The 16,125-nt window shown below is 41.5% G+C and overlaps 2 protein-coding genes across 3 annotated transcripts in view; both read left to right on the forward strand.

Moving 5' to 3' along the window:
* The first annotated feature begins 240 nt into the window (after positions 1–240).
* dpm2 (dolichyl-phosphate mannosyltransferase subunit 2, regulatory) lies at positions 241–4,610 on the forward strand. Its single transcript, XM_023397824.2, has 4 exons — positions 241–313; positions 1,277–1,366; positions 2,379–2,481; positions 3,095–4,610. Exons 1-4 carry the CDS (start codon positions 311–313, stop codon positions 3,148–3,150), a joined length of 252 nt encoding a protein of 83 aa, XP_023253592.1. The 5' UTR covers positions 241–310; the 3' UTR covers positions 3,151–4,610.
* Positions 4,611–4,924: 314 nt separating this feature from the next.
* pip5kl1 (phosphatidylinositol-4-phosphate 5-kinase-like 1) overlaps positions 4,925–16,125 on the forward strand; it is a 37,736-nt gene continuing 26,535 nt past the window's right edge. Inside the window, exons 1-2 of one of the 2 annotated variants that reach the window (XM_087171668.1) lie at positions 4,925–5,347; positions 13,271–13,488. In XM_087171668.1, coding sequence (XP_087027794.1) covers positions 13,276–13,488 — 213 coding nt within the window. In that variant the 5' untranslated portion in view covers positions 4,925–5,347; positions 13,271–13,275. Of the gene's footprint in view, positions 5,348–13,257; positions 13,489–16,125 lie in introns of both variants that reach the window. The other variant, XM_023397839.2, reaches the window with a different exon arrangement.

A 16,125-nucleotide genomic window follows, 5' to 3' on the forward strand; every position in this document is an offset into this window, starting at 1 on the left:
ATCAGTGTGTACTGTATATGCAATACCTTCTTGTTTGCAACATAAATAAAAAAAAAAATATTGTATTGTTACAGAGTAAACCCCCAACAGTAGGCTATGGAGCAGATAGACTGAGCAGATAAACAGATGCTAAAGTATCAACACATGCAATCACAGAACCTGAGTGCATTATGACAGCTGATAGTTTCAATAGTATTCTTGTAAACCGTCAGGGGGCAGCAGAGACCTACTGATGGAGCTGATGAGCGGCATTTAATACCACGAAGAAGAAATAGCAGGAAGCGTCAGCAAACAACAGTACACGTCAGAAATGGTGAGAAAGATAACTGATCAACCTTAAACCGGTGAAATAAAGATAAAGCTATATATAGCTGTTGCTAATTCAGAAAACGAGAAAGAGACTTAGAAGTTCGACTCTTCCTCCCGATAATGAAGCTAACACATGGCTACTGTAGCTACACCTCAGAGTTATCAAGAACAGTGTTAGCTTATAGCTGGATACTGGGCGTAAAATCCATTATAGCTTCTCTCTACCTGTTTCTGTTTCTGTATCTGTTTTAGTTTATGTTTTAATTTATGGTCACTTATAACAATTGTATAAAACCCGTCAATAGCTAAAGACATAAACGATTCTCTTTAGAACTTTAGAAGAGCTTATTATCTACCCCAAATGTTCCTGCTGAACTGAATTCATAAATGAAAGTCTGCTTTTAAGGAAACAGTTTTCAAAGCTCGTTCACATTTTTTATGCCGGATTTATACGAGAGCTCTGCTAATTCGTAACAAAGTGTATCTGGTGTCGTGCTACGTGATTATATTGCGAATACGCAAATCAACTCTTAACTTCAAGATATTTGAATGGAGTTTGGTGTGGGCGTCCATGCTGAGCAGACCTGGGCTGTCACTGCAGTGAGGTGCCTCTTCAGTGGAGAATTAACAGCACTGAGATTCTATTGTGACTTAATGATAGATTTAACAATTATATAACTTGAGTTTTATTGATTGTAAGTTTTTTCCCTTTAAAACTTTATTAACATCGACACACTAACAAACAACAATGACAAGCTAATGACATGCAATAGAGATTTCATATATAAGTGTAATGTATAAGTTCAAAATGACCTATAATTGGGTCAGATAGTTGCATGATGGGAAATGGAGGAACCAGCATTTTGAAGCTTGGCTCACCTCATCCTCTGCTGCTTTGAGTTTTGACAACTTGTTATTTGAATCTGTCTCATGGAGGTGTGATGCTGTTGTGTTTCTTTGTCTTCAGGCTACAGGTGTGGATCAAGCAGCTGGCATGAGTCTTGTTGTCTTCAGCCTCCTGCTGTTTACATACTACTCAGTCTGGGTCATAGTCCTGGTAGGTCCTGTCTCTCCCCAACATCCCAGTCACTGAGCCTCACCTCAGCTGAACAATTGTACTGGTCCACTCCACTGGACTGAATATAGATGACAACACCTCGTCCTCTAAAAGCTCTCTGCTGTGTCTGCACAGGACAGTTTATTAAACAACCAGCTGCTGCTTAAAGCTCACATCAGTCCTTTCTTGTCCTGTTGCATATAATGAAGCCTCATTGAAAAACAGATCTGTTCTGGCACAATTTGACTGATTAGTGACATTTTTTCACAGTTTTCTCATATAGAGTTTAAATGTGATACTGAAAATCAACTAAAACAAACTTCATAATTAATATTCTGTTCTGTTCATTTTACTTGTCACATTTTGGCCTAGCAACCATAGCTACCTCAGAGTCTCTGTCCAGTCTTATCCTCTGCGGCTCCCTCAGTGTAACATCTCATACTGCTTTTAATGATATTCTGTGTGCTGTCGACCATTTCCCATATTACTCATGATCCGCTTTGCTTAAGAAATACGTTTTTTTAGTGTCTAACATTAAACCGCCCCTCTTTATTTCTGCCACAGTCCAGCATCACTCTGATGTCATGTTGTCGTCAGCTGTAGCCTACCTGTTCAGATTGTTATCGTATCACTGTTGACTCAGTTAAGTGTGTTTGATTATGTCTGGCAGCTGAAGCTTTGCAGTGAGAATTCTTCATGTCACTCTTTGTGAATGTAACCTGCCCACAGACAGAGCAGAAGCAGCTTTATATGGCAGTTTCCTACATGTCAATGATGCTAATGATCAAACCTCATGAACAGGTGACATTCATCAGGCTGAAACAGGAAGTTTGCTCAGTTAGAGAGTTTGTTGACTCTGAAATCTTAAAATCACCTAAATGAACTAAAATGTATAATTTGAAAGCACAACATTGTTATTACTGATGTTCCAGCCGGAACTTAGTCTTTTAAAACTACATTTAATAAAACTTTTTATATTAGATATATGATGTGATATTTTGTCCTCTTCCAGCCTTTTGTTGACAGTGATCATGTGCTGCACAAGTACTTTCTTCCTCGGGAGTACTCGGTCATCCTGCCTGGCATCGCTGCAGTAATACTGCTCCTGTGTATTGGTGAGTGGACTGTCTGCAGCTTAAAATGCAACAAACAAATCAGCACACTGGTGTGTTCTACTGAACAATGGACTCTACATTTTCTACATACAGAGTTAAATTAAATTAGCCACTTTTCCACTAGTCTTTTGTTGGCAATGGAAAAGGGAACAGTCAGCATTCACACCTGGGTCACATGACTCTGCAGTAGACGCAGGTATTTATCGGCTCCAGTTCTGATCAGCATTGGTGTAAACACAACACCCAGGTGAACTTGCTCATTTTCACCTCTTTCTGTCACCTGTCCAACGTGGTGCTGTAACAGCAGACACTGCGGCTACACAGTGCTCTGTGATGAAAGAGTGCGCTGCAGCCCTGACATAAGTTTTAAAAACTGATGGAAGCGTCTCATACAGAGGCTCTGACACTTTTACAGGAGCTCTAACCTGACACAGATCTGTTTTACCAGTTAGCACGGCGGCTAGCAGCTCACTCTCTCTCCATCTCTCCATCAGCTTCTATTAGCAGGTTTACCTGTGTTTAAAAAGCTTGCTTACACCTGCTAATGTTGGTGGAAAAAGTGTGTAAGTGTGAGACTGTCATTTCTTTAATACCACACTCATCCTCTCCACAGGGGCCTTCACTGCTGTTGTCATGTGGAAAAACCGTAAGCCAAAGAAAGCAGACTGATCTCAAGATCCCTGATGCTGGACTCTCTCTGGGGCCCCACAAACAAAGATCCCACCTCTGTTTTCTGATGACAGCTCCTGAACAACAGCGTTCATACTTACAAAGTTAGATAGAGATTTATTTTTTAGAGATTTTATTATACCTTAGACCTCGGCGCCCCCAAGTGGCAGCATAAATAACACACAGTGGACCAAACTTCTCTGGGATTGTCTCATTCGACTACAGACCAAAATATGTCATGAGAATAACTGGAAATGTCACAAAAAGGAATTTACGGATAGTGTGAGAAATATGTCAGAAAATCGCTTTCAGTATCATATTTAAAAGACCTACAGACTAAACATGACCCTCCACTCAGACCAAATACTGCAACAGGATAAAGAATGTAAATCCCTCTTCTCTGTCTTTTTATTAGTCACACAATGTGTAAGGTTTTGAGGTCAGGTTTTTTCTTCGTCCGGCTCCTCATCATGACGTCCTGCGTCATTCAGTCATTTTTGGCTGTTTGACACATGATTCAGTCCATGGTGCATATTTGCAGTAAACACGTTGGCAAATGTCATCAGGATTTTTTCCCTCTAAGGAAGTGAAACACTGGACACAGGTTGACAGGTTAAAGTGAGCTGGGTCATTCTAAAAAGACACCATAGCTGTGTCCCAGTTCAGATTCTGTGTTTGAAGACCGATTGCATCACAGCGGTGTGACTGTCCCATTTCAGAGGTTCCTGAGAAATGCGTCTGGGGTGTTCTTCTCCTGGGCCATGAAGGTTCCAATCGGTAGATCTTTCGTGGTCCAACCTATCCCAAGATTCATTGTGAGCAGGTAATGAAAACAATATATCAGCAAACAAACTGACAGAGAGCCTGAGGATTAAGTGTCAGTATCGGGTTTCAGCTCAGTTCAAAAGCTAATGGTAGAACTTTTAGGGTCTTAAAACCTCAAGTTTTTGTGAAAAAAAAGTTATGTGCTGTCAAGGTTGCTAGGCAACAGCAGCTACATTTTGCAACAAAACAGTAATGGCACGTAGACCAGAATGTCTCATTTCAGTTTGGCCTTTGCGGCCTAAGAAGAGCCACACCTTCATAGACCATGTCCTCTGAAGGATGCAGCCCCTGAACTGTGACACAGCTAAACTGACTTGACAGACTGGCAAGGCTACAAACAACCCATAATGCATCACTCTCTGTAGGAGCTGGTCTTACACCAGTGTTCTATCCATTCTAGAAGAATACCTGATGTTGTGAATACATGTATGTAGATGTGTTCAGATTGAATATGACCCCCCAGAAAAGAAACAGTGTCCAGTGATTGACAGTAACATGGTGGGAGGGACTAAAGCAGCACAAACTGTGTAAATACTGTGACATACTGTACAGGAGTTCATGTGTGTAGATGATGTAAATTGTTGGAGTTCATGCTCTTTTTTCTCTCTTCAATAAAATGTTGATGCTGAAAATAAGTTTTGTTTATTGAATACAGATGTTTGATTTATCTTCACAGCTGTACAGTGCAGTAACTACAGTAGGTCTAACAGCTATAGCCAGGGTAATACTAATACTTATGTTAATAGATTTATAAGTAACTAGTAGTATTGGGCCGGTTGTAGCTCTTCAAAGCTCTGTGTGTTTGGTAGTGTTGGATTTTCCCCCTCTCTGCTGCCGCCTTGTGGTCAGTAGGAGAAAAACAACTACTGAAAGACACCATACATCTCAATTCAACAAACTTTATTTGTCCCCAAGGGGGCAATTTAAAGGACGCATAGAGAAGATTTTAAAAATACACAAAAGAGAACACACAACCAGTGCAAGACAAACCGCACAAAACAACAACAACAAAAAAGACAAAGACATGAAGAAACAACATCAGTGCAAAAAATAAAAATAAAAAACAAAGGTGAACAATGAAGCCTGTGATATTATTATGAGACTGACAATAACATGGGAGACATTACTAGGGCAAATAAATAGCTATATAACTAAATTAATAACACATTTTGATAAAGAAAATAGCTGTTTGAGAGATAATCAATAAAAAGATACAAATACACAGTATAGGTGCATAGACAGGTTTGTGTTTAATTGTCATTTTGTTTCATACTTACAGGAGGATTCATGGATGATGATGATGATGATGATATTGCTGTTTGGGACTGCTGTTGAGCGCCTGTTACATGGAGAGCAGTGGACACAGCCTTTAGTAAGTAAGAGATTATCAGACCAGTCGGTACACCTTCACCCTCTCACTCCTCTTCCTGCTGGTAAAGGTCATCTCCTCATCCTGTTACCTTATTTGTTCTCTAGTCCAAATAGGAGGATAGGATGAAGACAAAGCCCTGTCGTCTCTCTGTTTGTTTCTCCTCTACAAACGTACAAAGTTCATGAGTGTGGAACAGGATGGTTTCTTCAACATGCTGATTGAGGCGAGAAGCTGCTTTGTCACCGCCACTGTTTCTGTTGATGATCCAGCATCCAATGACATCTACTAAACTCGTCTCTGTGGCGAGGGTAGGGTGGATGATCACACTAACAGATGTCAAATATGATGAGAAATTTACACGATTGCACAACAACGCCACCCTGGGAATTTCCCCCAGGGAATTTTGGTTTTAACTACTGGACACACACAGGGTCGCTCTATTCACTTGGCACAAGACGTGGTTCAAGGTATAAAGATATATCTTTTATTGATGTCAGTTAAAATAAATAATCAAAATCATTCACACAAAAAGGGCAACTAGTCAGGAGCAGAGGCTTACCAGGTGGACAGGTATCAGTGAACGGGGAGTGGTTCACCCAAAATAAATAAATAGAAATAAATCACCCACACACACTTTGAAGTAACCAACACCAGGGAGCACAGCACATCAAATGAGGGGACACCACCACCAGTCACCGCCACCGCCACCGCCACCACCAGCGGCCTCCAACAACTGAAACAGGGATAAAATATAATTAGGGGAGTTGCAACTCAGAACAAAAGAAATAAACAACAACTTATGGGCAGGTTAAACCTAGAAAACAGATGTACAAAGAACTAAAAAAACCTTCTAAATATCCAAATGATAACTGCCCAATAGAAATCAAAACAAAATACCTAATTCAAAGAAAATACACATTTCAAAATATCATTTAACACAAGAAAAACAAAGGAAATCAAGTTAACACTAATCAAAGGAACCCTAAGTAAGTAATTAACCCAAATTTAATTTATACAACCCACGGAAGTGATGCGGAAAGCGGAAGAGCGGGAGAGAGGGCCGTCTTAAATACGGGCCCCTGCTCACGGATTGGCTATCAGGCCATCCAGGTGCGTTCAAGATGCATTATGTGCAACGCATAGACTATGCTGCCACATCTCCATGTCTTTTATTTAGATGAACTAATCTAACTAATCAACCAACCTCGCCAAGGCCAAACAATCACATTGGTCAGATCCAGTTAATAATCTGGATCTGCACCAAACTGTACAAACTCAGATAGATATCAACACCATCAATAACCCTAACCCTAGAAAAATGTCCTCTCTCACAATGTTACAGAAAGAGATCAAAGGTTCCTGGATCTGTCCTTTTAACCAAATCGGCACCAAAATGTAACGGGTTCGTCTCGGGTCCATGACCCATCCCTCCACCATGTTTGGTTCAAATTGGTTCAGCACTTTTTGTGTAATCCTGCTGACAAACAGGCACAGGTGAAAACAGAACTTCAGCAGCAGAGGTAGAAAGTGCGTTTCAGAATCCAATAGTCGCATGAAGTACGTGGACTATTTTTTGAACAGTGTGATAGTAAGCAACATTAACAGGCTTTCTTTTGGTGAGCATCCGACTTTTTCAAAGAGCATCTAGGAGAACAATGTGGTTAAAGTCTGTTTTTTACAACAAATACAACAGTGGAGAGCTGCGATCAGGGGAAAACTACACATCATAGGATACTCCATTATCACTAGCTGTCAGACTTTAACTACAGAGAGGTTTGTGCTGGGAATATAGAGGGGGTAAAGCTTTATATCATTTTTACTCATACATTTTGTTGTGTTTGTTCAAGTTGAAAAGAGGTAGCTCAAACAATACAACAGTGTCTTTAAGTCTCTAAGGCAGCGTTTGCTTTAGCTGTGATGGGCTGTAAGCCTGTTGGATGGAAAAGTCCAGTTAGACCTGAATAGACAGGATGAACGCAGGATGAACGGTCTCTTACATTCATGAATAGTTTTGTGTACCGCAGTGGTTCCAAACCTTTTCCAACTTTTGGCCCACTTTGCTTGGCTCACAAATGTTGGTGACTCACATCCCACCCGTAACGATATGGAGGCCAAATAATACATCAGCTCACTTATTATTTATTTTAGACTGAGATAGCAATGCAGTGCTCAGTGGTCTGGCTGCAACAACATAAAACTTCCCATCACTGGCTTATCACAGCTTTAATCTGAAAAAAAAACAGGAATTGTTTGTTTTTTCTTTGTTTTATTTAAACATTGTTAATGTTTTTAAAGAGGATTTAAAGGGAATGGGTGAACTGGAACTGGATTGTACACTGTTCAGTTCCAATATGCAGCAGCACAAACAAACAGGATGAGGAGTAATATCTGCAGCCCAGTCACCTGGACCAGAGCCAGCAGCCAGCTGATGACCCCATGAGTCAGTGAGGCTTGATCTGTGACGTTTTTTACCATTTATCATTTAATTCATCAGTGTTTAAACATACAACAGTATTTATATTAAATATAGTAATTATCGTAATGATATTATTTGTCTGACGTGCTGTATTGCATCATTGTGTGTGTGTGCTGCGGCTGGACCTCTCAGAGACAGCGCTGTGCCGGGGTTAGTCAGTGAGTGGGTGTGACCATAGGGAGAGCCAGGCGCCGGTCGATGTCAACGCACGGTCAGTCCACAGGCTGACATGTGACTCTCTCTCTCTCTCTCTCTCACACACACACACACACACACACACACACACACACACACACACACACACACACACTCACTCACACACACACGGAGACACGGACAGACCGGCACCTGCACAGCGACCTGCCCTGCGTCCACGAGCCACACCGAGGCAAGTAAACCACTTTTATGTGATGATACAGCAGCAGCAGGAGGAGGAGGCTACATGTGATGAGTTAGGCTTTATTCCATGTTGGCATTGTATCAGCTAAATGTTCAGTTTCTGAGTTCACCACTGATCGGCAAGATAATGCCTCCTTCTGTCATCCTGATCTGTGGCTCAGAGAATTTTTGAATCTGAACTTCCTGATGACAAAGCACAAATATTTACTGAGGTGATTATTCACCACATTCCCTGTGGAACAATCATTATCTCCACTGCAGGGATTATGAAATATCGCCTGCATCAGTCAGACATCATGAGACAGTTTGTCATGATGGCAGAGATCAAGTAAAGCGCTGGGTAAAATGAGGTTACTGGCTCGACACCTCTGATCCAGGACTTGAAAAGACCCCCTCTGTGCTTGTTGTCAACAAGCTGCACACTCAGCATCACTGGTTTCACATGTATGGTGCATGGAGGGATGGTGCACAGATGGGCTGATGGTGTGCATGTGTCAACCATTTGAATAAGGGGCCAGTTAAAGAAGTGGATCTATGACATGTAATGTTAACTCAAGATCAGTACTATTCAAAATACTTTATTTGATCCAGAAGAAATTTAAGGCAATAGAGTTTACAAACAAAAGTACACACAGACATTTAATTCATAAACAATCAAACAATACAAGTATTAGTAATAGTTGAAATGTACAATGATTTTTAACAGTGATCAGTTCACACATGTGTAATGGCCTCTGGAGTAAAAGCAAACTTCCTTCTGTTTGTTTTACATGCAGGTGATCTAAAACATTCATGAAAAAAACGAGACTATAGGTCGTGTGTGCAGCAGGTTACTATAACCCAGATTCACGTTTTGTTGCTAGGCGACATTTAGCGGTGGTAGTAATTATGACAGGAGCAAAGGGAAATGTGCGGTGACGTAGTATAAAGAGAGACAAACTCCACGTCAGGAGGAGGTGGTGGTGGAAGGATGAGTCAACAAAACATGCCACAAAATTAACCACCTTGTTATTATTGTAATTATGACAACAAAGATTGTCTAATGTGGAGGAAGTACTTGTTTTAACCCGAATCACAATATTTTCCTAAACCTAACCAAGCCATGACTGTTATTATTAACCATGGCAATCATCGATACGCTGCTCTCGATAAAATCACGTTTATAATTGTTATCATGACAACTGAGGTCCAGTACGTCTGCCACCATAGGGGTTCTGTTTTCGGGAGACAGGGGTCGTAACAGAGGGTTGAATTCAACGACCTGTGCGGTTGTTCAGGTTGGAGGACTGGTTCCACTCTACAGAGGGCATCATGTATCGGTCACTGATAACGGGCTTAGTCCTAACCACAGCGGCCATGGGTTTGAGTCCGACCCGTGACCCTTTGCTGCATGTCATCCCCTCTCTCTCCCTGGCTTTCCTCTCTCTCTCTATCTCACTGTGCTATAACAAGTAAAAGGCAAAAATGTCTTATGTGATGGGTTAGGGTCAGAGACATAATAACATTCTCGTCAGAAAACTTTGCAATATGATGATTTTTATATTCTCTATGAAGTCGTCTGTGTACGAGATAAAAAAATAAAGGAGTGAGTCAGGGGAAGAACAAACTGATTCCGAATCTATAAGTCTCTGACAGTGTAGAAACTGATGATCCATCTAATGACTTCATGATCTCAATGGAAGAAGGATATGAGCTATTTTACCAGTATGTGTGGGTGCATCATATTAAATGCTGACGTTCTATCAGTGCATGTGTGCAGTGTTCATGGGTTAGTACAGAGTTTGTACATGGCTTACACACAAACTGGGGATTAAGAACTGGTCCAGTTACATTCACAGGTTCTGACTGAACAGTGTTCTCTAGAGTTTAGTGATGTTAACTCTGCAGCCTGCAAACCATTGAAAACTTCAGGCAGGACCACTGTCCCCAACATCCTCAGAGTCTAAGGAGAGCTGGCACAGTTGAAATACATCACTCACTTTATCGGGACAGTAACTTAATGTTCATTATGTACTCTATCTGAACCTTCAGCTTTACTCACTTTGACCCCTTTAAAAAGTTTAGCAGTGCACTGAGACTAAACTACTTCACTTGGGGAAGCAACTCAACCCCATCCAGAGGGAGCAATCCTCAGCGGAGCAATCCTCCGCAATCCTTCCCCTCAGTGACGTTTCCCCTCAGTGACAGTTGCATAGAAGTGAGCTTCTTATTCTGCGGGGAGAACTCCATCGCAGCCACACCCGTCCAGCCTCCGTCACCCTGGGCAACTCTGGAAAAGGAGTCCAGCCGATCTCTAGCTGTTCCAGGACCTGTGCTATATGTAGAGGTGAGGCCAACTATATCTAGTCGCTCCACTTCCGGGCCGAGCATTTCCCCTGGGTTTCCCTCTTCTGGGTGAGGTACCGCAGCTCGGTCTCTGCCAAGTCAGTAGGGTCTTGTCAATCACTCTTGGTCTGGCCCCTCCCATGGGATCAATTTGCCTTGGGAGACCCTACCAGGGGCTATTGCTCTGAGCAACACAGCTCCCAGGATCACAGGGACACACAAACCCCTCTTCCATGTTAAGATGGCCATTCTTTTGGGGGAGCTTCCTTTGTGCCATAAATTGAGCCTTAATTTTCTCGGGAAATTTCACCCCATTGTTTGGTTTGGGAGCTTGGGGGTCCCTGATAATATATCCATGATAATCAAACATCAACCACAAATAGGTCCAACTAATCCCATTTAAAGCTTGTCAACACAAGTCAACACAAGTCTTTATGACTAACTCCTTTTGTTTGATTTGTAGAGTTGGTCATAGCGTAATGAAGCATCGTTTTCATTCGCTCCTATCTGTTGTATTAAAGCTACTGCATTGCATGTTAATACAATTTAAACATTTCCTGTTGTTCCTCGTTTCAAATTAAAAGCCCTCTAGCATTTTAGTGGGCAGAAACCCTTTATTTCTTGACAGGGCTTTTATTGTTGTGCTGCAGTAACTGTATTGCCTCATTTCCTGTTGCTGGCGTTTCTGTTGTTTACATGTTATCCAGAGCTGCTAGTTTCTTTAGCAGTTACCGATGACTTCTTTCTCTCCCTCCCTCTCTCCTGCTCTGTCTGCTCTGTGTGTCTTATGTTTAGTTATTCCTCTGACACCTTTAGTAATAATGATACATGTAATGACAGTAGTTAATTTGCTGTAATGGAGGCAAGGCTCAGTGTATTGGAAGCACTTTCCATTCAGTTCCCAAGCAGTCGGGAAACCAGAGCGACTCAGTAGACTGCCCGTAACAAGAGGTGTAGCCCTGAGCCCCAGCTCGGCATCCATACATGGTTTGTTTGCACTGTTTCCACCAGAAACTCCAACTCAATCACGAGGCACTTGGCTGACCGGTGGTGGAAACATCATCAATATCATCATCATCATCAGTCGTTACAGATTATAGGGTTGGCCCCGCTGCTGTGATCCGGCCAGCACAAACGTAATCTAACTTCACAGTTAGAGTGCAGTGCACAACTTTGCATCCCGAAAGGACTGCTCCAGACAGTCGCACCTGCTTCATCTCCTCGTTTCATTGGACACAGGCATGTGTCAAGGCAAGGCAGTATCCACATAATGGCTTTAATATTCTCCAACATTTGACATTTCCTCTTTAAATCATGTTTAATTATTGTAATTATTGTACTGTAACACCCTGTGCTTGTTTGAACTACGCTCTTTAAGATGTGATGTGTTCAAAGCCCAGCAACTTGAAGACTCAGGCAGATCATCAAACACATGAGGTTGTGATCAGACAGGAAGCTTTTATGTCACAGTCAAATGTAAAGTGAAGCTGTGCTGCCAATAACAGAGAGGAGCTCAAAAGGAGCTAGGAGCTTTGCATCATGCTTGTTGCTATGGAACTAGCTCATAGCAAAGACAGCTGACTTACAAAAGGGGTTAATGTTGTCATGTAATTGCAATGGCAGCTGAACAAGTGGGACAGGGACTACAGACCTGGACCTGTCTGCTTGTAGTCTGTGCTTGTACACATTGCAGAAAACATAACACACAGTGCATCAAATAAGACTTAAAATGTGGATTTTTTCCACCTTTCAATATAACAGGAACTGATCTTAATGCACAGAAAAAGGTCAGAATTACATCCCCCTTTATTCGTATTCAAAAATCAGCCACTGAATTTTGCTTTCACTTGATAACCATAGGGTTAAGGGATCAGTTCACCTAGATTAGAACATATCTGTTGCAAGTAAAGAAACGAATCTTATAAATGGTAAGAAAAAAAAAGATAAAAAAATAATGTTTAAGAAAAATCTCAAACGTTACTCAAACAGGAGGAAATAGTGCATTTTTTGGGAACTATTTTCAGTCGCGGATTAATCCACAGTTGGTATTCTAATGAGTTCTTGTGGCAGCAGGACGATGTGTGTGTGGTTGAGTCTAAATAAACTACAGTGTGTGTTTATGGTGACAACAGTGTGGCTCATACGTACACAACAATATGTGTTAGTTACATTAATTTTACTTTCGGTCTTTTCATGGGATTTGTTTCAGTAAGGAAAATATAGAAAATCATCTGCTCCAACCTTTGAAAATGATCCTCATGTGCTTGTGTAAAAATTGCCAGACTGTACAAACAGCTTCCACAGTGAGAGTCTGTGGTGTTATTAAGCTCAGTGACATGCTGTATTTCCACCATTGCTCTTCTGCCTGTTTGTCTTCACTTCCTGTTTATTTTCTGCCTTATGCTCCCACATTACTTAATGGGACATTTTTGTGCTTGTGCTGTCTTTTATTCTAACACATGTGGACACAATTGAACATTTAAAAAGTGTTTTAATGCAGAGATGTGGTGGAGGACCAGCTTTATGCCATTAACCGCAGCAGAGCCGGTGAAGCTATTATCCCTTTGTGTTGGTCTCCATAGTTACGCTGTTAAAGACTCAGCTGATAGTCAGCTGTCTTTTGTGTTTGTCACTGGCCTCTCTGGCCTCGACCTACTCTTTGATTTCTCTTAGCTGCAGCTTTAAAAACCTTCTCTCTCAAATGTTGCAGATTTGTGTTTCAGTGTAGATGGAGACGTCGGCGGCTGCGGGCGGCGTGGGGAGGATGTCTGGCAACCACCAACGCTCGGTGAAGAGGAGGAGGTGGGGAGGTCTGAGGCAGCAATGGAAACTTCTGGGCTTGTTTGAGATCGACCAGCAGCACGAGTTCTACGGCCTGACCTGCATGATGAAGGAGGGACTGGCAGCAGCCGTCCAAAGCACCATAGACAACGCACCCACAGTGAGTACGAACCAGCTGAGGCAACACTTCAACCATCTACACATACATGATGTTTAAAGGCTTCTCACTTAGTATTCAAATTAAAGATCACAGACAGTGCTGCAACTGTGCCATAACAGTGTATTCACACATACATTAAACACTAGTAAAGTAAATAAAGCCGAACTGAATTCTTACAATGAATAAAAAGGCTTCAAGTTGTAGCCTGCTCCACTGAAGAGAACAAAGCAAGATAAAATCAAACAAGAGGTTGACATGGTGATACTGGCCCTTCTCTACAGCTGAAGTTATAACATCAGCCTTATAATTTATTTTTCTCATCAGAGCTTTTTTTCCTATCAACAATAACTTTGCACTGTTAAAAATGAAGCTACAAATCAGACACCCACTGACAAACCTTTGTGAATGTTGTGTCATTTGAATGTGAATATGATGAACCCGCTGACGCAATGGTATGTGTCAAGACGCCACTGACGTGTCAGCTCATAAAGAAAACAATAGGAGCAGGTGTTTTGACCAGGGCCCCTGGGTGTCTGGGGCCCCAGGACAGTTGTCTGGCTTGTGACACCACAGTGTTTCAAACTGTGAGGCAAAGATACCACGTGATGTTAAAGAGGCAAGTGCATGGTGGAAGTTAGTTACTGCAGTTTGTCCTGCTGACACACACACGCACACGCACACACACACACACACACACACACACACACACACGCACACACACACACACACACACAGGGTTAGGGTTACAGCACTCTGTTAATCCTACCATTGGGCGCCTCTCTTTCACCTGCCTGTTCCCGTTCAAACTCCCCTTCACTACAAAGAAACAACAACATGCTCACCTCCTCACCCGCAAATATTGGTTCAACCACAACAAGTTCCCCTACCAATCTATTTTGCAGGAGCACCATCGCTGCATCCCGGACTCAGCTCCGCCCACGACGACTGTGATTGGTTTAAAGAAATGCAAACAAGCCCGAGCGTTTTTCTCCCCTATAGCAGAGAGATAATGGTGCAACCAGACCATTCAGTAACTCCATGGGCTCTGAGATGGTGTATGGGGCTAAAATCAATCAGATCAAATCACCTGCAGTAACAGTTGGATTCCCTGCCACTTTATATGCAGTCAGTCTTCATGTGTAATTTGAAACCAGTACAGGAGAAGCTGACTCTGCCACTAAAGAGGAGAGGTCATTACAGATTGTGAATACATTGAATTGCTATCACTGAAAAATATATAGAGAGTAAATGGTTTAAAATGTCACTTTTTATTCGGGTTGGTGTGATTCAAAGTGCTTCACAGACGACTCAACAAGCTGATCATAACTACAGTGACTGTGTGAAGAACTGAAGCTGCTGCTACTTTCACTGCACAGCTCTGTAGACACTGTGTCAGACACCACAGGTCTAAAACAGTAAAGCAGTTTGACACTGATGCACACGAGTAATACAAATGATTAATTAATATAATTGTAATAAACTAATAACATCTGAAATTGATTGAAAAACAGTGAAACAGATAAAAGACAATAACAAATGAAGAAGGGAATAAACCATTTCACAATATGAATACAATAAAATAAATGGTTAAATGAAAAAATAAAAACCAGAAAACATTCTAATCAAAAGCCAGGCTAAAGAGGTTTTAAATTTACACTTAAAGTTCTAATCTGTAACTTAAAATGTCTAAAAACAACTGCACCTGTGTTCTATATGTTGTTGAGTTGTGTTCTTACATCATCCCAAATGTTTCCATCAATTCTCAAACCAGAGGAATCTGTGATTTTAATCATGGTAACGTTTCATTGGTCGCCTGTCAGTGACATCATATCCTGTATGATCATGTGTCAGTGTGTTTGTCTGACAGAAGCTCAACATTGACTTTTATCTAGTTTTAAGCCACATACACTTTTTCCACCTTGGTGGTTTTCAGCTCTATATTTGAACCAGATGAAGGATTTTAGTCGTCGGACGTCTGGATCTGAAGTTATCAGAGAAACAAGCTGAGGAAATGTTTGTTTTGGAGAGGAGGACACCTCTGTGGATCGTTCAGCTGCTGGTAAAAACCTGCTGAACGTCTGCTTCATAAGTTTTCAGAGAAACCGGGAGGAGCTTACGGTAATGGTGGTGAAGACCACAACTCCTATGATCCCACGCCATAGCCTGACGTCACCCAATGCCATCTTCTGTTATTGTTTTGATTGAGAGACCACCAGACGCAGAAGTTACAGACTGTGCATTTAAAGATATCAACACTATGAGCCAGCAGACTGATCCAATATAAACTAAAGACTTGTCCCATGAGACTGTGACCTGCTTTATTGGGACTAGTTTCTAGTTAATAGTTTTTAATTTCAAAATGAAACTGACAGGTAATTAATGTAAGTACTTAAAAGCAAGTGTAATGTGTTCTCTCCTTCTGGTTCTGGTCAGCACACGGACAGCAGAGTTCAGTTGTAACTGATTACTAGTTTAGTCTGCTGGATATTAAAGTGAGCATCAGAACATTTTTCAGATTATGAGATATAGATTTGGTGACATAACCTACATGAACCTAAAAGTAAAGTTTATGTTCAGAGTCAAATACGACACCAGGGCTCGGGGTCCTGAAGGATTTTGTTATAACCTCAATGTGGT

This window comes from Seriola lalandi, unplaced genomic scaffold (genome assembly GCF_002814215.2).
Source record: "Seriola lalandi dorsalis isolate HSWRI2012SDOR001 ecotype SW California unplaced genomic scaffold, Sedor1 jcf7180002054939, whole genome shotgun sequence".
Taxonomy (NCBI): Eukaryota; Metazoa; Chordata; class Actinopteri; order Carangiformes; family Carangidae; genus Seriola; species Seriola lalandi.

Bases quoted from the DNA above. Each gene is read 5' to 3' on its own strand.
- dpm2 (XM_023397824.2), top strand. The intron at 1,367-2,378 runs GTAGGTCCTGTC...GTCCTCTTCCAG, and splicing joins CAGTCTGGGTCATAGTCCTG to CCTTTTGTTGACAGTGATCA. The intron at 2,482-3,094 runs GTGAGTGGACTG...TCCTCTCCACAG, and splicing joins AATACTGCTCCTGTGTATTG to GGGCCTTCACTGCTGTTGTC.